At 32.0% G+C, this 26,474-nt stretch overlaps 1 protein-coding gene across 1 annotated transcript in view; it reads right to left on the bottom strand.

Annotated features, from left to right (window-relative positions):
* Nucleotides 1–26,474, bottom strand: part of CSMD3 (CUB and Sushi multiple domains 3) — a 1,309,925-nt gene that overhangs the window by 61,272 nt on the left and 1,222,179 nt on the right. The window contains exons 51-58 of the mRNA XM_043483744.1: nucleotides 23,297–23,482; nucleotides 21,426–21,620; nucleotides 18,184–18,357; nucleotides 10,557–10,730; nucleotides 8,182–8,355; nucleotides 6,825–7,010; nucleotides 4,725–4,898; nucleotides 2,251–2,433 (exon numbers count right to left, since the gene is read on the bottom strand). Of these exons, the coding sequence (XP_043339679.1) occupies nucleotides 2,251–2,433; nucleotides 4,725–4,898; nucleotides 6,825–7,010; nucleotides 8,182–8,355; nucleotides 10,557–10,730; nucleotides 18,184–18,357; nucleotides 21,426–21,620; nucleotides 23,297–23,482 (1,446 nt within the window). The remainder of the gene's footprint in view (nucleotides 1–2,250; nucleotides 2,434–4,724; nucleotides 4,899–6,824; nucleotides 7,011–8,181; nucleotides 8,356–10,556; nucleotides 10,731–18,183; nucleotides 18,358–21,425; nucleotides 21,621–23,296; nucleotides 23,483–26,474) is intronic.

Here is a 26,474-nt window from a genome sequence, read left to right as displayed (position 1 = left end):
ATTTAGTTTAGTTTCTCTTAACATTTTTGGTTATAATATACTCTAGCTTATATATACAACTATGTACATTGATCCTATTTTTAAGATAAATTTCTAAAAGTGGAATTTCTAGATAATTTTAAGTTCTGAAAAATATTTTAAGTATATACAGAGTTATCCAAATTATCAGAACACTATATAACAATACACATTTGTATCAATGGTGTGAAAGTTTGCTTATTGTCACACATCCCCTCCAATACCATGTCCCATCATTTTTAAAAACCTTGTCAGTTTGTCAAAGAATGTTGCACTTTTCAAATCTGCACTTTTTTATTTATTAAGATATTTTGTCATATTCATTTGATATTTTAATTTTATCTATTCCATTCTCAGAAAGGTTTTCAATTACTAAAGGAATACAGTACTACAAAACATTTGGAATAAAAAGAATAAAAAATTACAAATTTCACCTCTCTGTAATATTATCATTTTTATTATATTGACTTTTATTGTTTTCTCTCAAATGACTATCATTTCCCATGATTTTAATAGAGTGCATACTTTTGAATCTAATTTTTCAACTAAGCTTTGTATGATACATTTTCTCATATTGCTTCATGGCTTATTCTAACATTTTTCACTATCATATTATGTAAATATACAATTGCCTATGTAATATTTTTCCTATTGTTGTCAGATTGGTTCCTGTTTTTGGTAGTTATAATGTTTGAAATAAAACTAATGCATCCTTATGATTGTGTGTTCTTTTTAATATTTTTATTTTCTTTAGGAAAAAAATTTTCAAAAATGGAGTTAATAGGTCAAAGCTAACAATATATATGCATTTTCTCAAATTAATCTAAAATGTAATAAAAAGGCTCTAGAAATGCTTTGAAGTTCTAGTTTTGCTGCATATACACTACACTACAATTTCATATTAAAACAGATGGAAAATTATGCTTTGATGTTTAACCATAATTTTCTGATTAGTACTTATGTAGAATTTCTTCTATAACTGCAATTTTTTTTGCTGTTTTGTATTTCTGTTTATTTCTTCTTTCTCTTCATTTACTAGAATCTGTTTTACTAGGTGATTTGCATGCACTCCATTTTATGAGAAAAGTATTAATTCTGTTATATTTGCTACAACTCCTACTTCTGTTCTATCTATAATGTATATATTAACAAAACAAGGCTAGCACTGGGTTGTATTTCATCTATAAATATTTTGCAGCACAGCTGAACAAAAGGTTGACTTAGATATCACCCACATAACGTGCAGCATCACATAAAGACTCTGCCTTTGGTAAACAAGCCTGAGAAATGACGACGGTGGTCTTAGTGTCTTTCGCTCAACAACTTTGTTCCCCAACCTATAACAGAAACTGCGTTGTAATTCTCTCTTTACATTGTTAAATTCAGTCCAGTTAAAAAAGGATAACTGCCTTTCCTAGAATATATAGTTTTAAACATAATAAAAAGTTTCTGAAATATAGTCAGTTAAAAAACTGTTAAGAAGGTTCCACTGGGAATTGCTTTCTATTTATAAAACCAATACATTTGGCACAACATCAAGCAAGTTTCATAAATACCTTTGCAATTTTAGCTTTGCCCTAAAATAATCTCAAAAAAGAGCAATTTAAATTATAAGGATAATTTTCCTGCAACATTTCCTCTTCTAGTCAATATTGCAAAGATTTGATCAAGTTAACTCGGAATCAAACAGAACAATTCTGTGCTGGGCTGTGCTTCGTCGCTCACTTGTGTCTGACTCTTTGAGACCCCATGGACTGTAGCCAACCAGGTTCCTCTGTTCTGGTTATTAGCAATACTCATAAATGAAAAACATCATGTATACTTAGACATCTTTCTGTATTTTACCATTTCTACAAACCTGAAAACTAAAACATATTGTGAGGTAATGTGTTGATGTAAGAACGATTTTTTCCTAGTGCTGTCAACAATATAGAGCACTGTGATGGCGGAGAAATATCTTTTTAGCTTTTCCAATCCTGCTAGCTGCTGTGATGTGAATAATGTTTGTATATAAATGACACTTGAGACATACTTGAGACTAAATTATTAATTATTACCTGTCATATTTCTTTTATAGGATAGTGTTGGTAAAACTGTAATAGTACTACTTTTATTCCATGGTTGAAGACAGAGAGTACTAGAAGGAGTAATTTCACTTAGCAGCACACAGTTGAATTTGATCCACATCAAATTCCAGCACTCTCAATGTTATTAGTTTCTACTTGACTTTACCTTTGCATTCTGGCTGCCTTCCAGTCCAACTGCCATTGGATAAACATGTTCTTTCTTCTGAACCATGAAGGATATAACCAGTATCACAGGCAAAGCGTACAGAGCTCTTGGTTCTGAAATCGCTTTCCTGTCTAGAACCATGACCAGGAGTACCTGGATCCCCACATGTACCAGTAGCATCACCTGCAATTCAGTACAGTTCAAGTTAATTTAATTCAATAAACATTTACTAAATTCATGATTTAGTCCATCAATCCTGTGGGCAATTTTTTTGTTCATGTTGTGCTTTAATATGGTAAGTTGACTGGGTAAAATCATAATTCATATTTTCCATTTGACTCCAGTCATAAGAAAAAGCCTAAAGGAAAAAGAAAATACTTGTGGAGCATGGTGTTATTTTCCATATCAGTGATATTTGGAAACATCTAATAAGTTGAAGACTTTTCATTAGTATTTCCCGAATCTAGTTCGTAACCAAGGTAATGGAAAATTCATAACTCACAATTCTTGGGGCTCAAATGACAATGGGTTCATACAGTTAAAATCTAGAATGTGGATTTGGCAATTTCCATCATTTCCTCTCTGAATTAAAATCAGTTTCTGTTAGAACAGAACTGTGATGTGCTGGAAAATGTAAATATTGAAGTGTAATATTTCTAGTCTAAACTTATACCGCTTAATCTTCTCTATTAATGACCATTGACCAAAGATGAAAAAAACTCCATACTTTTAATACAAAAGTATAAAAATGAGTTGTAAACAAAGACTAGAAACTCTGACTTAAGTTGTTAAGAAGGATTTTGCTCATGACAGGGTGTTTTTCTTGACCATAGTGTTTTGAGTTTGCTCAGGCCCTTTCTCATTTCTTAAATATGTCTAATTAAAGTTGCCACAACATTAGTATTCAATAAGACAGATACAGAAAAGACAGAGAGAGACAGAGAAACAGAGAGAGAAAGTTGAATGTGTAATCATTGAAAGTGCTCTCTGTCTACCTACATGCCAACTTTGACGTTCTCTGTGCATCTGGAATCTTTCCTAATACTTTCTTATCACCATATGTTGCAATATTAATAACCACATAAAGATTTAAGGACACTATTTCACTTTTAAATATATGTATACACACTTTATTCTACAACTAAGTAGTAGCTTTCTAATCCATCGTGAGTGTGTGTGACAGAGAAAATGCTTGTGGGTTTATGTGTATTATCAGTTATCTGAGTGAGTAAATTAACTGATAGTTTTCACACTTTATAGATTAAATGAAGTCCCAGGCAGTGACTTCACAGGATTTAACCATAATTACAAGGAGGGTCTGAAATTAATGAACTATTTCATACCTTTTACCTCTAAAAGAAGAATAATGTGAAACAACTCCTAATAAGTCATCATATGATCTCCACAGAGATACAATAACATAAAAATAAATATGTAAATAAAAAGAACAGGCAGAAAAATAGGCACTAATATCTGGCAGATAGGTAAAAATAGAATGAATAGTATCAAGTAGGGTAACTTCACAGCTCTAAAACTGAAATAAAAATTATTGAAGAAAAATAGTAGCTTAAAGACCTTAGATAATATTTATAAAATGCTTACTTTGTGAAAAAATTATTAAAAACATATTTAATGTTTACATATTCTAAGAAAATGCTGTTGGGATTATAGAGACACAGGAGTTTTCTGTTGCCTTAACAACAAATCAAATTATGATAGATAAACATCTCTCATAAAACTTGTTGGGTTAGTTTAATTTAAAACATTTAAGACTTTATTTTAAAATCAAGCTATTCCATAATCAGTTGCTTAAAAAGTTCAGTTACAAAGAACTGAATTTTAACAGGAAATCACTGATATAATATTACCTTCTGGGGAAAATTATATTTTATATCTGCTAAAATGGAATTGCTAAAGCCTAAGTGATTTGCTATTCTAATGGATAAAAGCATTTCACAGAAAGCAGCATTCTAAAACCACTTATGTTCAATACAACACAGTTCAAAACTTATACTGTAATTTTTCATATATAAGATCAGTATTAATTTGCATTGTAAAGTCTCAATTACCTTAAAAATTCTGATAAATGTAAAAATAATGTTATAGCTTCCCTCATGATATTTTTAAAAGAGAAATGTATTATTGTATCTCTTTAGATTGCTTTGTGTTCAAGCTCAGTTGCTAAGTCCTGTCCAACTCTTTGTGACCCTATGGACTGTAGCCCACCTGCCTCCTCTGTCCATGAAAATTCTCCAGGCAAGAATACTAGAGTGGGTTGCCATTTCTTTCTCCAGGGAATCTTCCTGACTCGGGGATGGAACCCACATCACCTGCATCTCCTGCACTAGCAGGTGGGTTCTTTATCACTGAGCCACCTGGGAAGCCCCGATAATAATACTACTAATAAAATAGCCCCGATCATAATACTAATAATGTAATTTGCAGTAAACATTGTTCAATTTTCCTAGTGGTACCTGAACAATGAGGTTGTGATCCACTCCAATGGCCATTTAATTGGCAAGTCCTTGATGATTGGCCTAGAAGTGTACGCTTTCCTGTGCAGGAATAGTGAACAGTAGACCCAAAGGTATACTTCTCACCAGACAGGACTGCATTAGGAGGAACGCCAGGGTGTCCACAGTCAATCACTACAATACATAATTATTGAATATAAAATTTTTTTATATCTCCTATCGAACAACCTGCACCAACTTTTTTTGAAATATTAATGAATCAAAATTATCTGCTCCACTATATACATCCTTTGAAAATCAAACATTTATATGAAAGTTGAAGTTACAGGAGTTATTCTGTTAGCCCATTCACCCTGAGTATGAGTTTAACAGGAACACTGTAAGTAAACTTAAATGACTGAGTCAATATGCCTGTATGTGTGGGGGTGGTGGGTGTTCGTTTATACACACATGTACATGGACTGGAATTATTCATGTGTCTAGATAAGGATGTGAAAAATAGGGAGAGGAGTGGTATGGATTGGCTAAATAAGATCATAGGATTCCATATAGAATTCAAAATGCCATACAGAAATTAAAAGGGAAAGTCTTTGAGGGTAAAGGAGAAGGATGGAAGATGGGTATGTGGCACACGATTCAGACTATGCGTATATAGTCTAAATTCTACTCCTGACCATTAATAAATAAATCATCCTGTAAAACGAAAATACTCAGAGGCTTATCAGCCAAAATACAGCTAAGTTGAGCAGAATCAGATGTTAAAACACTGAGAATTCTCTATAAGCTAGAAGTAGCTTGGGAACTTACTATGTGTTCCCTTTTATTACTAGAGTATTAAATATGACGAGTATTAAAAAAATAAATATGATGAGTATTAAATAGCACACAAGGAGATATAAACTTAATAAAATCCCTGAGTAAATAGCACCCTACCAGGGAGTGCTATAGAAAATAAGGAAAAGGTAAAAAGTATATGGGAGCTATGAAAATCTGGAGAAATTCATGTTTACAGGTCCTACAAAAGATTTTTAACTTTCATGTTGTAGCCATACAAGGATAAGTGAATTACTTAAACCACTAGACTAACTAGTCTACAAAAAGAAATCAAATACACTTTAAACAAGGGATCAACAATTGACTTAATTATCTGCATAGAATACGAAATTAGATAAGCACTATGTAAGTTTTTCTTTGTTCATGAATGAGTACATAAATGATGCCACAACTATTTAAAAAACTGCATGTACATAAAGTACCTACAAATAAAACAATCATAAAATGATTTTGTAATTTAGCAATTTAGTATAACCAAAAATTACTTGCACAGTGATTGTTTCTTTCCTATCATGTCCAATATTCATCAACTCTGAGAAGCAAATGTAACTGACTCCTATCAATAAGTTGAATGCCTATAATTCAAGTTCATTTCTCTGTCCTCACATACTTTTATTTCTGTTAAATTATTTTCTCACTATACATGTTACTTATATGCAAAACTGCTATATATATTTTATTTATATTCTATAGCTTGAAGACAACACATAACAAAATGTGCTCATATTCTGACTACCTTAAAGATGATGCATATTAACATTTCATATATGCATGTGCCTGTATAAGATAAATATTTAAAGTCATATATGCATGTGCCTGTATAAGATAAATATTTAAAGTCAATGAGTTTTAAGTAACACTCTAATTTTCTCAAGCATTTTGCACCCCTAGTGGCTATTTATATTGAGTCATTTTGCTTTAAACGAAATTTGAAATAGTAGTACAAGAGAAAATAAAAATATAGTTGCCTCTCATGGAATGGCAACATCACAGAGTATGAAATATATTTGCCTTTAATATTCTGTCTGTTCCATGAAGATTCAAAATCAAGGAATAATACAGAAATATTAATCACATTAACATTAATATAGATGGCACCTGGGCACTGAACTGGTAGAACACAGGAAGGGAACTTTCAAAACAATAAAAAATTACAATCAGTACACTTCCTTCTGATACACAGCTCTAAATATTTCATAAAGACAATAAATATAAATGTTGGTTTCAGGGCATTTTCTCAAGGAAGAGTTCACATTATCTACTTACTGATACATTCTGGTAAAGGTTTGTCCCATTGCCCATTTGGTTGACATATCAAAACTGAAGATCCAAATAAGAAATATCCAGGATTACAGTCATAGAATACCACAGTGCCATAGGTGAAATTCCCATGTTCTATTTTACTTTCTCTTTTGGAATTGGCTGGAATTCCAGGATCAGAACAGTTGACCACTAAACAAATGACACATTTTTGAAATATATATTTGGAATAATATAATATATAAATTTTCATTAGAAACTTAGTTTCAAAGGTAAATTTAATCAAATAAAACAAAGATTCAAAGAAGAAAATTAACACAAAGAACTATGGATATATGGCTGAAAATATTGGAAATAGAGCTTCTTTGCAAAACTATTTTGAACAACAGCAACTCTGTAAATATACTGAATACAGATTTATAAAGAATGATACATAAAAAAAGAAATATACCTTTCAAGCTATGGTTATAGAAAATGGAGGAAAATGATAATTCAGTTGTATTTTATCAGACTATGAAATATATTATACCTCTTTGCAAACAGAAAAAATACAAATGATTCTCTATGTTTCCATAGAGAGAACAATAAATAAACCCCTAACACAGGTATCATGGTAATTTAAACCTCAAACATTGTTTTTCCAAAAATATGAAAATTGTCATACTGAGTAAAGTAAATCAGACAGAGGAAGATTTAGAAAATAGAAATAGAGTCACAGATGTAGAAAATGAACTTATGGTTACCAGGAGGAAGGGAAGTGATAAATTGGGAGATTGGGATTGATATATACACATTACTATATATAAACTAGCTAACTAATAAGGACCTATTGTATGGTACAGGAAACTACTCAATATTGTGTAATAACCTATATGGGAAAAGAATCTAAAAAAGATGTATACATACATACATACATACATATATATATATATATATAAAACACCTGAAAATAACATAACATTATAAACCAACTATACTCCAACAAAAATTTACAATATAACATTGTAAATTAACTATACTCCACAATGTTTAAAAATGTGAAGAAATAGACTGAGAAGATAAGTTCCATTAATTATGAAGCCAACTGCAAGTAAAAATGAGCTAAATGACTTTATATACAGCTATCGAACAGGTACAAGATAACACAGTTAAGCAACTGAAATAACGTGTACCAGTTTTATAACTTCTAAAAAAGTTAAAAAATAAGAAAAAGGAAAGCATTAGTAATGAGATGACATCAATATTAAATATTTGTTTTATTAGTTTTCTATTGTTTGGCCCAAATTGTTTCAAATATTACCAGCTGTGTTTACAGAGACACATTATTACCACGCTCTCAGCTGCAATGCAGTTAGAGTTTTACCTTTGCACACTGGTGGAGGGTGGCTCCACTGTCTGTTGGCCTGGCACTGGGCCTTTGTTGGCCCCTGCATGAGATACCCAACATTGCAGGAGAATGTTACCACATCATTAAAATTGAATCCATTTCCACTTGTTCTTCCATAAATTGGACTACCAGGGTGACCACAGCTCACAGCTAATAGCAACGGGGTCGGGTTGGGAGGGACACAGAATAGAATAATTGGTTATCAATTATTAAATGAAAATGACAATCACCTCATAGAATGTAGAAAGAAGACCACTTTTGTAGGAAAAAATACTTAATTTTACTAATGCAAAGGAATAGTTTAGGAAGCCAAAATGGTCCAATATAGTAGACTCATTACAATATTATGTTAGTAAGTAGACAGTTATTTATAATTCTGGTAATGGTGTGCGAGTGGTGCATAGATATTGAAAGTTCCATGGTAACTTTTCATTCTATTTCTTTTTAGTGAAGAATACTGAAATTCAAAGACATTTGGTAATGATTGAAGTTCACATAACTAGTTAACGGCAAAAAGGAATGAAACTGAATCAACTTTTCTTTTCTAGTTGAGTTTAAGAATTGAAGATAAATGAAGGCAATTTTTTGTACTCAATTTTTAAATCATTTCTTATATTGTTTATGCAATCATTTTTTTATGATTAATGGATAAACAAAAGTGTGCTTGACGAATAGGTTAATATGACTGCAATAAAAATGATGTCTTATGCTGTATTGAAATTCTTAGCATATTGAGATACCAATATTAACATTCCCTAAACCAAACAACCTTACTGGTATATTTTCTTCACTATTGATATTTGATAACCTAGCAGTTTTGTTTGGAAATAATGACATTAATTAGATGAACTATTTAAATCATTTTAATGTTAAAGCTCTTTTTTTAGAATTTATTTAGTGCTTGGTTTTCCCAAACACATTGTATTTCTATGAACTGTTTTATTGCATTATCTCACTAATTAATCACAGCAACTCTAGTAATATTGCTTCATAATTGGGCACAGTGAAAGACGACAGTCACTTTTAATACTTTCAAAATGACCCAACAGCAATTAATTTTCTGCTGTATTGTTAATATCAACCTCTCATTTGAAAATGTAACTGCATCTTATTCCTGTTTAAAATTATTAATAGAGAAACTTGTGCTTGTTTTACCTCAGGGGCCAGTTTTCATTTATAGTCTCAATTATTCAGCAAGAAAAGTAGTGGTGTTAGTTGGCTATGCTTTTATATAATGAGGGGATTCCCCAGTGGCACAGCCAGTAAAGAGTCTGCCTGCAATTCAGGAGACCCAGGTTTGATTCCTGGGTTGGGAAGATTCCTCTGGAGAAGCAAATGACAACCCACTCCAGTATTCTTGCCCGGAAAATCCCATGGATGGAGGAGCCTGGCAGTCTACAGTCCATGGGGTTGCAAAGAGTCGAACATGACTGAGTGACTTCATTTTCTTTATATAATGAAAGGCAAATAACCTGGTATAGATCCAGCATAATATTTCTGTCTTTAAATCATTAGATGGTCTGTTATCACATGCACACATACCACAGAGAAGCAAGTTTGATAACTGTATGCTATATTATCTTATTATATCTTAACACACTAATGTATTTTCCATTAAACTAGAACTCCAATAAAATCCTGTTGATTGGATATGAGGTTGACAATGACAGAATTTATAAATATGTGAACTCATACTAAAAGCCCCATGAATTATTTATCTGAAACCTCCAAAATCTTTATCATTTAATCCTATAGTGTTAAAACTACAATGTTTACTGTGTTTATCCTCATTTCCTAACACTGATTTTAATACAAATATCAGTGATTGCTGGTGGAAATTATCAGGAGAAAAAATAAGAATTATATGGATAATTTACTTTTCAATCTAAAATAGGATAAATTGTGATGTGAAATACTGTGTAATTGTGAGGACTGGGTATTCAGTGAGAGAAAGAAAAAGTACTAGAATATTTTAAAATCCATTCTATCCCTCATGTGTAAATTCATATCTAAATTAACTTAAAAGATTAGATGAATATTTGCTGAACTAAAGAGATCTTTTATTAAAACAATTACAAAATTGTTCGAAATCCAAAAGAGTAATGACAGACATTCTAATATGTCTTCCACTTTCATAGTGAATGTTTTTTTATACTTCTGAACACACCCTACTTTAAAGACTAGCGTGTCAGTATAAAAAATGCATTGTGAGAACTTAGTTCTTTAAATACAGATGCATACATGTGTGTGAATCTGTCTATATAATCATTTACCTTACCTAAGAAAAAAATATTGGTAATTACATGAGAACTGAACAGAGGTCTTTGACTACTTTTGCTATGCTTACTTACGCACACAGGCTGGAAGTTGACCAGACCAATTGTGATCTTGTTGACATATTCGTACTGAAGAACCAATCAAGCGAAAACCAGGATTACACTGATAAACAACTGTGTCTCTGTATCCATAGTTTTCTCCAATGACTTGACCGTTCACAATAAGCTCCGGAATTCCACAGTGACCCGCTGAAATGGGTCAAAATAATATTTTTTAATATTATGATCTAGTTTTATGATTTATGTATTTATATACAACATAGAAATATCCTATTTTATGACACAAGCAACATTTCATTTTAGGAAGAAGAAAATAAAAAAAAGAAAAGCCAAAATAAATACATAGAAGACTATAGTAAAGACATTTATATAAATCAAGGAAATAGAAAAATAACAGAGACCATTACCTGAACTAAAAATTCCTTCTTTTAAAAAAACAAGAGAGAAGGCTCAAATAAAATCAGAAATAAAAGATGAGAAATTACAACTATTAGCACAAAAATACAAAGTATTTTGAGACTACTAGGAGAAATTATATACCAACAAATTGGAAAAACTAGAAGAAATGTATAAATTTTTAGAAATTTACAATCTTTCAAGACTGATTCATGAAGAAATAGAAAATCTGAATCAACCAATCACAGTACACAGATAGTAACAGTAGTCAAAAACCTCTCAACAGACAAAATTCCTGGACCAGATGACTTCACTGGTGAATTTTTAATAGTTATTCTTCTGAAATTCTTCCAAAAAATTATATGGCAGAGAAATCTTTGAAGCTTATTTTATGAGGCCAGCATTACCCTGACACCAAAACCAGACAAGGACACCACATAAAGGAAACCTAAAGGTCAATATCCCTAATAAATATAGATGTTAAAAAATCCTCAACAAAATATTGGCATACTGAATTCAACAATACTTTAAACAAATCATACACCAAGATCAAATGTGATTTATTCCAGTGATCCAAGCGCTATACATTGGGCTTCCCTAATAGCTCAGATGGTCAAGCATCTGCCTGAAATGCAGGAGACCTGGGTTTGGAAATCCTAACAACAGTAATCACACAAGGAAAAGAAATAAAACACATCCAAACTGGAAGGGAAGAAATAAAACTATCACTATTTGCAGATATTATATATAGAAAATTCTAAAGATGCTACCAAAACTATTAGTAGTAATAAACAAATTTAGTATAGTTGCAGTATACAAAATTAAATGCCATGAAACAAGTAAGTCCGTGTGCCACGGCTGATAAGCCTGTGCTCTAGAACCTGGGAGCCACAATACTGAGCCCACATGTGTCAAATACTGAAGCTCACGCTCTCTAGGGCCCCTACTCCACAACAAGAGAAGCCGCCACACAGTGAAGCCCTAGCATCACAACTAGTTCTTGCTCAGTGCAACCAGAGAAAAGCCTGTCCAGCAATGAAGACCCTGCATGGCCAAAAACAAATAAAATTATATATAAAGAAGGATTCAAAACCGTGAAACTCCTAGAAGAAAACATAAGTAGCGTGTTGTCTGACATCATTCTAAAACAATGTATTTTTTTTATATGTCTTCTTTGACAAAGACAACAAGAAAAATAAACAAATAAAAAAGCTTTTACATAGTGAAGGAAAACTGTCATCAAAACAATCAAAACAATTAGGCAATTGGCAGAATTGGAGAAGATATATGAAAATGATATAAATGAAAAAGAGCTATTTTCCAAAATACATAAAGAGCTCACATAGCTCAATAACAACAGTAAAAAACAAGAAACAAACAAAACACAAAAAACACCAAGCAGTTGAATTAAAAAAAATAAAACAGGTAGAGGATCTCAGCAAACATTTTTCCAAAGAAGACATACAATTTGCCAACAGGTGCATGAAAAGATGCTTGATATCACTAAACATCAGGGAAATGCAAATCAAAACCACAAAGAGGTATCACCTTATATCTGTCAGGATGGTCATTATCAGAAAGACAACTAGAAGAGCAAGTGTTGGTGAGGAGGTAGAGAAAAGTAACCCCTGTGCACTCTTGGTGAGAATGTAAACTGGTCCAGCCACTATGGAAAACAGTATGGGGATTACTCAAAAAATTAAAAATAGAGCTTCCATGGGATCTAGCAATCCCACTACTGGGTATCTATCCACAGGGAAAAAATAAACACTAACTCAAAAAGATTTATGCACTTTCATGTTCATTGTAGCATTGTTTACAGTAGCCAAAATATGAAAACCACTAATTGTCCCTCAACAGATGAATGGATAAAGAAACTATGAAATACACACACTCATCTCACACATGCATGATGGTAAACTACTCAGCTATAAAAAGTACAGAATCTTGCCATTTGGAATAACATGGAGGGACCTTGAGGGTATTAGACTAAGTGAAATAAGTCAGTAGAGAAAGACAAATACCACAATGACTTCACTTATATTTGGAATCCAGAAAACAAAACAAAAAAACAAAAAGAACAAAAACAGAGAAGAGATTAGAGGTTGCCAGAGAGGAGAGTTAAGAGGAAGGTGAAATGATTGAAGGGGATTGAGAAGAACAAACCTCCAGTTATAAAATAAGCAAGTCATGAGGATACAATGTACAGCTTGGGGAATATATTCAATTATTTTGTGTTAACTTTGTAAAGTGACAGACAGTAACTAGACTTACTGTATTAACCATTTTGCAATGTATACAAATGTTGAATAAATATGTTGTAAGATAAACTAACATAATATTGTATGTCAGTTATCCCTCAATTTAAAAAAACAAAAAATAGAAGGAAAATGTAGATCAGGCCAGGTGAAATATCTCACTGAAAGACAATGTAGGTAGTCAAAGGTTAGAAACTTAAAAAAAAAAGTCAACAAAATTGTTAAATTCCTAGCTAATCCTATCAAGGAACAAAAAAGATACTAAAATTACCAATGATGGGAATGAATGAAGTAACACTACTATAAAGCTTACAGATGTTAAAAGCATCAGGGAATATTAAGAACTGCTTTATTACAACATATTTAACAATTCAGAACAAAAGGACAAATTTTTTGAAGTTGTATCATCCAAAAACTAACACAAGAAAATATGAATAGTCCTTTATCTATTAAAGTATTTGAATTCTTAAACAATAACTCCCTCTGCAAAAAAAAATGCACTTAGATTCATATTTTTTCACTGGTAAATTCAATCAAGTATTTAAGCAAAAAAGCAAGGAAACAAACAAATACCAGTCTTATACAAACTCTTAGAAAACAGAAGAAAAAGAATCACTTCCTAATTTGTTTGATGAAGTAATCATAACCCCAATATTAAACCTGTAAAAGACACAGAGAAAATGTCCCTTATGAATACAGATGCAGGACTTTTAAAAAAAAATTTAGAAAAAAAATATAATACATCATGATTATCTGGGTTTTATCCAGAAATGTCTTGTTGGTTTAAGATGAAATATTGACCACTGTCATCTACCATACTTAGGAATGTACAGACATATTCTGAACCTTATAAATACATCTAAGAAAAAAGTTCATATTATATCCATTGATGAAATATTAAATCCTTTCCTCCTGATACAGAGACCAAGAAAAGGATGACCACTCTCACTAGCTCTATTTAACATTTTTTGGTGGACCCAATCTAATATATATATACTAATATAAAGGAAGAAAGGAAAAACATAAAGGAGAAAACAAAAAAAGTAAAACTCATATTTTATGCTCATGATATACACATTAACAATGCTGTTTTAAGAAAATCCTAAAACTAGTAGGTGAGTGAAAACTGCAGGATACTAGATAAATATTTTAAATAATTTTTAAAGTAGAAAACAATTAGAAATGCAATTAGTAATGAACAATTTCACTATAACAGTGTAAACGCACAAAAAATACTGCTGAATAAATTTAACAATAGGTATACATGATCTCTATGATAAAAATTTCCTATTGCAAAAAAAAAAAAAAAGAGATCTTAATAAGTGAATAAATATACTAACTTCACCATGTTCAGGAAGTAGAAGACTTAACATTGTTAGATGCCAATTCTCCCTAATGATTTATACATTGAATTCAATTGTGATCATAATCTTACCAGGCATTTTAAAAATAAAAAAATAAACTAATTCTAAAGCATATATGAACACACAAAGGACATGGAGTATCCAAAGTGATCTTGAAAAATAATAACAAATTTGGAGTGGCAGATATCTTTCTGGAAAACAAATAAGCAAAGAAAAACCTTCAACCTTACTTCATGATATATATAATAACAAATTAAAAATAAGTTGTAGATATAAAGTAATACCAAAAAATGCAAAATTTCTAGGAAAATATATGAAATGAAATCTTTGTGACTTATGATTGAACAAAGGTTTCCTAAATTAGAGACAGAAACTAATAACTAGAAAGAAAAAAAAAAAAGAGAGAAAATAGATTTTACAAAAATTGAAAACTTCTGCTCATTAAGACACCATTAAGAGTGAATAGGCAAGTAATAGGCGGGGAGAAACTATTTTTAAAAAATCAATATGTAAAGAATTCCTATAACTCATAATAAAAGTCAATTTATAAGATACTTCAGAATTTCACAAAGGAAAATTTATGAATGGCCAATAAGCCCAGGAAACTGTACTTAATCAGTAGTCATCAAGATAGTGCAAGTTAAATCTTACGAGATACCTTTATGAATGCCAAAAAAATAAATAAAATTAAAAAACTGACTATACCATATGCTAGAGAAAATGTGAGACAACTAGAACTCTTCTAGCAATTTTAATCCAGAGTATCCACCAGAAATGAATAGATGTGTCCACAAAAAGACTTTTATACAAATATCCATAGCAGCTTTATTCTAATCACCTCATAGCAGCTTATATAATCATCCCAAACTGGATAGAGCCCATATGACCATCAGTAGGGGAATGGTCAAGACAAGGAGATTCTACTTAGAGATTAAAAAAGTTACTGATACACACAAAAACATGAATGAAACAGAATAAAAGAAACCTTACACAAAAAGAGTACAAAATTTAGGATTCTATTCACATGAATTTCTAGAACAGGAAGAACTAGCATATGCTGAAAAAAACAGAACAGCTATTATCTCAGGATGCTGGGGAGGAGAGCTGCAGATTGACTATGAAGGGTCACAAGGAAGTTTTCTAAGCCAATGGTGATGTTCTATAACTATCGAGTAGTTTTAATTACATAGGAGTACACAGTTGTCAAAATGCAACAAGTGTATTTATGGCACTGTATGTACATTTGCCAACATTAAAAAGAAAAAGAACCATGAGCAAATATTGAACTCTAGCTAGCTTATATGTACATAGAAATGTTTTCAAATGAAGTGTACTGCATTTGGCAATTTCAAAATGCATCAAAAATAAAATGAATTTATGAGTTAATACAAGCATGAAAGGATGAATAGATATGTGATAGGCAAATACAAGTGTTTAACTGTACATTCTAGATAGTAAGCATGTGGGTGTTCATCATAAGTCTCTCAACTGAAAAATTTATAGTAAAATGCTGGGAGTTTGAGAATAAATCACTATATTTAAACAATCATAAGCACATTCTAGGACCATTCTAAGCCAAAAGTATCTGGGGCTATAAGGACAAGTTGTTTGCAACCATGAGAAGAATGACTAGGCTATGTGCATTATTCAAATTAATTTCAAAGTATAAATTTCTAGGATCTGCTTATTTGGCAACAGCACATTTCTCCTACTGACACACTTTTGAATTTATATTAGATGTCAACACTATATCCTATGCAAGAATGTTTTCTCTATAGACTGAGAGTCAATGTTTGTTTATAAACATTTCTCTTACACTTTATCTTTCCAGAAAACAGAATAAGGATTATAAGTAGGTGAATAAAAACCACCGTCTATATACAAAATCCAATAAATAACATGTAGCATACAATTGCAGTTCATCAGAGCAAAGAGTTATCAAATAGAGTATTTTAAAGTTAGTTTACATATATTTTAAAATAATTAAAATTTTTATTTATAATAATAATGTATATTATATACAATATTAATATTATATATAAAATAATATTTATATATAATAAAATAAAATTTATTTTAAAAATAAAATATAATTTAAAATATAATTCCAAATAAGACTTTAAGATAAATTAAATAAATTAATCTGTAATTGAAATGAGCATAACCAAAACCAAGTTAGAAACTAATAGGAAGTATTTTATTATTCAGTTCTATATTAATACATGATTTAATTTATTTATCATTTTCTTTTTATGTAATAGTTTTACAGAATATTCAAATAAATATGTGTATTCTAATAAATAAACCATCATTACTGAGTTTCCAAGTATACCTACTAACAAATATGCCTGAGAGTGTGAGAAAAGGAATTTTAACCAAAATCTCTAGCTATATTCTTTAAAGTTTTATATGATGACTGTACCGTCACTAATGTTTTCAAGCTTATTATCAATACAATATGTATGCAAACTGTTAAAGTCACAGGCTTTATTGCCATGTGTCATATTGTTCAACAGTAAAATTTTAGAGTTGAAACACAGTACAAATTTAGAAATATCCTGTTCATAATAATCAGCAATTTTTAAAATCATAAATAATAAGATTATATTTGTTCCCAAGAGGAAAGTGAATATTTTATCAGAACAATTTTTATTATTATTACTTAATTTAACACTTGCTCTCATTTCTTGAAATAATTTTAGAGAAAAATAAGTCTTAAATCATACCTTTTTCTTAATCTTAAGGTAATTGTTTAAGTCTTTAAAAAAAGGATAAAACATATATCATAATATTATTTTAATAATAATAGAAAGGATACAAAAAACCAGCTATTCAGTTTCTTTTTAATGAACAGTTTTTTTAGAGTTAATCAACAACAAAAACCCAGGGGGGAATCTATTTGCCTAAAATGGGCTTCCTTGGTGGCTCAGACGGTAAAGCATCTGTCTGCAATGCAGGAGACCCAGGTTTGATCCCTGGGTTGGGAAGGTCCCCTGGAGAAGGAAACGGCAGCCCACTCCAGTATTCTTGCCTGGAAAATTCCACGGACAGCGGAGCCTGGTAAGCTACCGTCTATTGGGTCGCAAAGAGTTGGACATGACTGAGCGACTTCACTTTCACTTCACTCACTTTCACTTTTCAAGTTTGAAAAATAGATTTTCAAGTTTTAATAAAAAGTAATATTACACATGTTGAATTGTTAGGAAGTAAAAAGGGAGAAAGTTAAATGTGGAAATTGTTTTTCTTCTTTAGTCATTACCTTAAGCAAACAGGTGAAAGGAGAATTGACTATGGTTTAGAATGAATTAACAGCTACAGTGCTTAATCCAGTGGAGTATGCAGACATATAATTTTCAGCAATTAGTTTTCACCTTTTATTTTCATCATGCTGGGAAAAAATTCTGCCTTTCCTTAATGACTTAAGATTCTCATTTGGAACACTAGTAGATTAAGAGATATCTGTTTAATAGCTTTTCAACCATGAGACATTTTAAAAGTTAAACATTTTCTAGTTTTTATAATCCTTACTGAGTGAATATAAGTTATTATCTCTTATTATGAAAAAAAGCTGCCTTTTGAGAGGGAGAATAAAGTGTTTGGTTACAATGACTTAAAAATCTGTACCTAGGCATCTGGTGTCTGATCCACTCCAAAGACCTGAAGAAAGGCATTCCCGAACAGCAGAGCCCACAAGCATGAATCCTGAATCACAGGTAAAGATGGCCGTTGAGCCATATGAGGTCTGAGTTCCAATCTTATTTCCATTGGGAGGGGTTGGGAGTTCTCCACAGGAAATAACTTGAAAACAATAACATAATAAAAACTCCTAAAGATACAGTCAACATGAACTTGTAACAAAACCATGTTTTCAACATTCTGAATTCTTATGATTTGACCATTAAAATTGACAATTAAATATGACAATTTAACTTGACATTTGCAAAACATGTTTGAAAGATCATAAAAGTATAGAGAAAATAAACGACATAATTTAAAGTTTTTCTCCTTTGAATTCCCATGTAGTGCAATAAAGTCACTCAGTCTTGTCTGACTCTTTGGGACCCCACGGACTGTAGTCTGCCAGGCTCCTCTGTCCATGGAATTCTCCAGGCCACAATACTAGAATGGGCCATTCCCTTCTCCAGGGGATCTTCCCAACCCAAGGATCGAACCCAGGTCTCCCACATTGCCAGTGGATTCTTTACCAGCAGAGCCACCAAGGAAGTAACAGTGACACATAATGACATGTGATTTTGTTTGTATTTTTTGCTTAGCCAACCTGGTCACTCAACAGGTTGTGGTGGAAAAAAAAAAAAAAAGCAAGATTAAAGGGAGGATAATTTATTAGTCCAAAGTCTTTCTCTGATTTATCAGTAACTTTAATAAGATTCCAGAGCCCATAAACAGCTAAATAAAAATTTACAGCTAGCAGTTTAAATCCATAATTGAATAATTAACCACCAGCCTTTGTCTGGCTCCAGGTCTGGCTTTCATCTCTAGGCTTTAGGAGACTATTTAGAAAGACAAATAGAAAACTTGCAAACTTTGAAAAATTGCATGTAAAATTTAAGATATATTGATTGTTTTGAACTAATCCCCCAAACAATCCTTTGCGGTAGCTATAATATTTATTCAGGGTTAATAACACTGATATTTATAATGTTTTAATGTAAAAGATGAATAAATGAAGGACCAGAAAAAAATTATGTTCTTTCCATTTTTTTCTATAAATTGTAATTCTTAGGTTCTGATTTTTGCTCCATTCTTACTTCTGGGGAGGGACTTAATCTTACATAGAACTTAAAATTTTCTATATAATAAAGGAAGAACACAAAGAAACTAGACAAATATTTGTTCAATGTCTGATTTAATGAATGCTGCTGTTATACATTTTTCCCTAGCTCTTTGAAATATCCTTATCCCATGTGCCCTTCTAATGAATTTAAAATGGAAGAACAATGAGACCAGAGAAAAGGAAAGATCTTGGGTGAAAACCTAAAAGAATAAGGCAAAATTTACAAATACATATGCTATAGTTTTAGAATATATAACTTATACATGCATTTTGAGATTTAATTCATCAATGATTATAAAAATGGCAACCCCAAAATTCTTTGCTTATATGGAGATTAAGAAAATAAATATCCATAAGCAAATTATTACTAGGTACTTCTATACGTATTACATATAGACAGTTATCTGTTAGAGTTATCTGTTATGTTAAATATTTTAGTCACCATAATCCATTTAGATTCAGATGTTTTTATTAGTTTATTTCTAACTTATGTGTCTATATCATAAATGTCTTAAAATTGTGATGAACATGAAATAAAAGGATGAAATTTCAGCTTAGCATATTTCCTGGCACTAAGTAAATACTGGAAAGTTATGACCAACCTAGACAGCATGTTGAAAAGCAGAGACATTACTTTGCCAACAAAGGTCCGTCTGGTCAAGGCTATGGTTTTTCCAGTGGTCATGTATGGATGTGAAAGTTGGACTGTGAAGAAAGCTGAGCGCCAAAAAATGGATGCTTTTGAACTGTGGTGTTGGAGAAGACTCTTGAGAGTCCCTTGGACTGCAAGGAGATCCAACCAGTCCATTCTAAAGGAGATCAGTCCTGGGTGTTCATTGGAAGGACTGATGCTGAAGCTGAAACTCCAGTACTTTGGCCACCTGATGTGGAGTTGACTCACTGGAAAAGACTCTGATGCTGGGAGGGATTGGGTGCAGGAGGAGAAGGGGATGACAGAGGATGAGATGGCTGGATGGCATCACCGACTCCATGGGCATGAGTCTGAGTAAACTCCGGGAGTCTGTGTTGGACAGGGAGGCCTGGTGTGCTGCGATTCGTGGGGTCGCAAAGAGTCCGACACGACTGAGCGACTGAACTGAACTGAACTGAAGTAAACACCCAATAAATGTAGTAAAGAAAGTTCAAGATATTTCCACTGATTTTTCTATGTTCAGCTAGCTTATCTACTTTACACACTGGCCATTTATAGTAATATTATAAGAATGCATGAAAATAGAAAGACTAAAATGTTCAATATGACTCAATAAACGTTTACTGAATTTATGCTGTGAATCAGGTTCTAGCGTATTTTCAACATGTAACACCATTAAATGGTAAATAGTAAGTATGAGGTAGGTATTACTGTGGGCTTCCCTGGTGGCTCAGGGTAAAGAATCTGCCTGCCAATACGGGAGACATGGTTTCTATCTCGGATCTGGAAGACCTTACAGAGAAGGATGTAACAAGCCACTCTAGTATTCTTGCCTGTGAAATCCATGGACAGAGAAGCCTGTCAGGCTACAGTCCATGGAGTCACAAAGAACTGGACATAACAAATGAACAACAACAACAAGGTATTACTGTAATTTTCTAGTTTAAGAAATAGAATAAACATCATATAACACCAAAAGGCAGAGGTTTTCATTAGAATCCTTGGGTTGAAGCCCATTTCTTCACCATTTATAGGCTCTGTGACTTAACATAACATGGTTAAATTCTTGGGCACAGTTTCTTCTTTAGTAAAATAGATATAATAATATCAACTAATTTATAGAATGGGAGCTAAGGTATAAATGAAATAATACATGTAAAGGGCTAAAATCAGTGCATAGTTGTTTTAATAAATGATAGACCTAGAATCCAAGCAAAGGATATCTGAACCCAAAGACTCTGTTTTTAATAAGCACTTACAAATACAAAAACAGTTACAAAGTTTTTAAGATGACTTGAGAATATATCATTTTTTAAATAATATTACCTCATTATTGTTCTAGAGTGTGTAGAGAAGCGATCAAGTAATTCAACCACCAAGGATTGCTTATGAAATAAGTTTAATGGAGTGTATACTTACTTTGGCAATATGGTCTTTCATTTCTCCAGCTCCAGGTACCATTAGGAAGACATTCAATAGAAGCAGGACCTAATCCATGATAACCAGGATCACAGCTGAAAACTACTTTGGTTTTGTATTCATAATGGGAACCATTCACAATTCTCCATCTTCCATGCTCCAAAGTAAAGGAATTGATACTTGGACATGTAACAACTATACAAAAACCAAAATAAATACTACTAAGTCAGTCATGTCTGTTTTACTTAATTATGTCTCATGTCTATTCCATTCTTAGCTCATCACTTCCTTACTTCCTTCACTATTGTGCCATAAAAAGTCTTTAGTAATTTTTTTTCCATGCTAATCTTTCCCTCAGCTCTATGGCATTATTGGAAGTTCCTTGAACATGTCATGCTATTTCACAGTTGAAAGTATTTATACATGTTGTTCCATTTACCTAGAATCTCTATCACTGACTATATATTTTGAGAAAATCTGTCTTATGAGAATGATCTTTTGATGCAAGACTTGTGATATTGAGGTGGAAATTGTTAGGCAGTCAGTGTAGGGTCAGAGGCTCTGTTCTAATTTCAATTTCATTTCTCTCATACGAATGTTGTGCTCCACTAGCCTAAAGACATACTTGCTCCAACTTCCAGGCATTCAGAGGAATGCCTCCCTAGTCTGGAGGGTCATAGAACATGCAGACCCAGGACAAGATCATCATTAACTGATGTTCAGTTTATCAAGAAGAAAAACTCCAGGTGGACCATTAACTCTTAAACATATATTTGGTCCCTAAATAATCCTCTGAGGTCCTCAGAAAGGGTCAATGAATGCATCCCAATATCTGGAGACACTGAGAAAATGGGGGACCCGAAAAAGCCATAAAAATGACAAGCTGGATATGGCAACATTTAAACTGATTGGTCAGAAATTACACACATCTGGCTCCCAGCCAACCAGAACTGAACAGATTAATTCTAATAAAGATATAAACTGCTGTTATTCACGCCTTTTGGGGGCTCTTTACCCCCTCTCAGTGTCTATGCTAAGAACTTTATATCTCTGTCCTTTAAAATAAACTTTGCCTGTGTGAGTGTTTACGAGTTTTCACTATTCACTCTTTGGCTGAATGAACAGAACTCAGTTCCCAGTGTCAATATAAACTTCAGCTAATTCAAAACTTGCTCAGCATAAGTAAATGCATTACTAGACACTTAAGATTTCAAATAATTTAAGAATCCCATTTTAAATGAAATCACAGCTAAGTTGAAATGTCAGTACTAAAGGAGAATAAATAAGTGATTTATAGAGAAAAATTAAAGACCTTCTTTAAACACATTTCCAATCCTTTTACTATCAAATATTCTACCTGAATTATTTTCAATGACCATTATATAATATTATTTTACCTATTACAGTATTAATGACAGCAATGAGAAATATTCTAAATGTAAGCTCTATGAAGAATTCTGACAATTATTGGAAAGTTTGGATCATCTCAGCAGCATCATTTATGTTTATAAAAATCAGAACTGAATGTATTAAATATAATTTCATTCATGCAAACAAAAAAATTTTTCAAAAGACCTATGTATTGAAAACATGCTGACTAATGGACGCCTTTCTACAAAGTAAATAAAAAGTTTTATGTAAAATAAAATTTCACTTTATTCTCTTGACATATATATTCTAGAGCTTCTGAAAATGAGTAAAAAGTCCTTACACTATATTCTAGTTCTTTATAGCACAAGATAGCTTAATTTACTTTTATTTCTTAGACATCACTTCAGGGAAGAGCTCTACAATTTGATACATAAAGTTTTAAATCATATAAGATACCAGTAGAAATACAAGTGATGAAATTTCCTTAATATATTACATACCAACACAACGAGGGGTCTTGTTATGATTGCTCCAAGTTCCATCTGACTGACATATGGCTGTGGTAAGTTCCTTAGATGACAATCTATATCCATCATTACAAAAATAGGTAACTCGAGTTCCTACCAAGTAGTCTGTTGTGAGTATTCCTCCATTGGTTGGAGCTTTAGGAATCCCACAGGAAATTGCTAAAATAAATACCATATATAAAAGACCAAGAAGCAGAAAATAATTAGATGTCTCATTAGCTGTAAAGCATATAAAACTATTTGGAATTTTATTAATTCCTCTGAAACAATTTCAGAATATCTCCCCAAAAAGCTTTTCTGAGCTATAACTTTTTCTGAATCATTTATTTCAAACTCTTGTTGAAAGTGCTTTTAAATTGGTGAATCCATACATCATTAATGCTTGCTTTCTTAGTTTCTTACTGAGTTTCTTGTCAGTGTGTGCATGATTATCAGCATGTTTATAGATTATATGAGAAGGCAAGGTAGGTAAATATAGAGTGTATTAGTGATAACTCATGTCTGGACATAGCAAATTAGGTCTATTCAATTTGATTAAAGAGTTTACAGCTGGTGATAACCAACACTCGAGGATTTCGGGCAGGAGGAAAACAGGTTTTTACCTGGAAGCTGGATATTACCTTATCTTAGGTCCAGTCAAACTCTATGTGCTTAAGTACCATTCATGGAATATGATGTGTATGGATATGTCTAATAAATACAGGGTCAGGACTTATTGTTTTCAGTGTAGCTTGGATATTTCTGCATTTTGCTGATATGTCTTTGATGTCTTGATTTTTATTTACAATAAATCTAATTTACATAAAAGTTTTACCATAAGGTGCTATTTAAAGTATAGATTTTTATTTAAATAGTTTATTGTATATAGGATATTTTCACATAAGTTAAAATGTCTATACAGAAGTCCCCTAAAGTCAGTTGCTTCCAGTCGGTGCTCTACATGTACACAATTTGCATCTCCAAAAAGAAAAAAAAAAATAAATTTTCAAAAAATATATTTGGCAGACAAACCCTAAATGAGATTCTCTGTATCTTTTATATAATATTCAGTATAAATATTCATACATATATCTGCAGGAAGATTAATATATTTGAATATGGGTATAGACTTGAACCAGCTGGAGTTATTTATGACATCTGGTCATAAAATTTCTTATTTCTGAAATAGCTCATTTTATTGTTTTCACACAAGACATTTTGGACTTGTAACTATATTTTTCTCATATGAAAAGAATAGAAAAATGTAAGTTTAGTTGGAATATTTATAAAAGTTGTATTCCATTTACCTGTCTCTCATTTCAGCCTAAAATTATTTCTGCTTCTCTCATAAAGCCAATCACTTAGGTGTTTAATTTTGATTAATCCATGCAAATTGACTACAGAATTTAAAAAAAAGTAATCTTAGCTAAACCTATAAAAAATTCTCAAAGTTGAATGACAGACCCCCTACTGCTGAATAGTTTCATCTTTTGTAATCTGATAACTTACAAACTATAAACAGAAAAGTAATTTTGATTTCATAAATTATATAAGCAATCTCATATAATTACATTATTATCTAATTATAGACCTCTAAAATAGTGTTCCAAACATAAATCATTCCCTGATGTCTATTAAAGCAATGTTAGTGTTTCCACTTAGGATTTCTGGGAATTTCAATTTTTAACAAACCATCCCCACTGAATCCCTACTGAAGACTGTTAACTGCACATTGTTGGTATGGTGTAGGTTAAGCTTATAGCAAAGTAACAATGAAATTTAAATAGTATAGATTTCATATACCTGGTTAGTACAAAATGACTATATTTCAGAACTGAAAAAAAAGACAACATACTAAAATGATAGGACAAATGTGCCTGTAGATACCTTACAATTTAAGTTCTTAGCTAAAAAAAAAAAAAGAAAAACATAGTTCAGAAAAATCTTCATCACTGAGTGATTGTCAGAGGCTTCTCTCCAGAGCTCTCAAAAATCACAATTTAAAAGTGAAAACAGGGAATATAAAGTGACTGTTTCTACATAATCCTGTACTGTTGCAGCCTGGCGGAGCAGAGACCAGAAGCCGCCACATGACTCGAGGGTGCGGCAAACTGCGCCCTCCTGATTGTCCTCGTAAGCATGTCCACCGGGCATACTTGGGGCAGGACGTGCTTTCTGCTCCCCTTCACTGCCTGCCCCAGCGGCCGTCCCCATGGACACAAAACAAGATGCTCCTGATTAACAGCAGAGCCTTACTTTACTCCCTCTTTATGGTGTGCTGATCAAACTCCCCAGTATAGCTATTTCCTAATGATCTCATATGACTTCTACCAATAAAGGTGCGGGCTGAAAGGAGTCATTTTGTTTTCCTGCCATGGAGAGCTGGAGGGCCCCCTGACTCTCTGCTTGCCAAATTGTCGTTTCATTTGGTGCTCACCCCTTTTCAAGCCTTTCTCACCCGCTGTGCTGGACATGGCACTGTACAACACTCAATTGTGTAGAGGGATGATAATAATTTAATTCAAGGGGTCAATGAATGATCAGTTGATATACAGACAAATAAAACACCTAACCAAACCCAAATAGAGATAACAGAATACTTTTTCTATCTTTAACTGTGTTCACATTGTCTAACCATAGCTCAAGTAAATATATGCAAGGACGCATAAGGAGACTGAAGGGACAAGAAGAACAGAAGTGACTGAAGAATGCAAAACAAATTTGGAACCAAAATAAACTGTATTGTGTATATAGCTCTTTCCAATGATATTTAGCCATTTCATTTTAATTAGTTATATCCAAACACAGATAGGTCACATACAATAAAAATTTTTTATAAAATAATTAATCTTTTAAACTTGTTGCAATGAAAATCAAGGGTCAATTTTGAAAATGATTCTTCAAGTTATTAATATAAATACTTTATCACTTTACTATGTAAAATGTCTTTATTTCTGCTACATTTTATCTTTTGTAATTATAGAAAAATTTCAAGAACAATAAAAAAGGCTCTATACATAAATGTCATATTATATACCAAAAAAATCAATGAAATTATAGTGCTAACATTACAAAACAATGTCAAAATTTCAGAAAGTTCAGTATAATTTTTTATTTTAACTAACAGTTAACTGTTTTCACTAAAGTTTTCTTAAAGATTAATTATATATAT

The sequence above is a fragment of the Cervus canadensis genome, chromosome 12 (genome assembly GCF_019320065.1).
Source record: "Cervus canadensis isolate Bull #8, Minnesota chromosome 12, ASM1932006v1, whole genome shotgun sequence".
Classification (NCBI taxonomy): Eukaryota; Metazoa; Chordata; class Mammalia; order Artiodactyla; family Cervidae; genus Cervus; species Cervus canadensis.
This window is presented reverse-complemented; position numbering and strand designations above follow the sequence as displayed.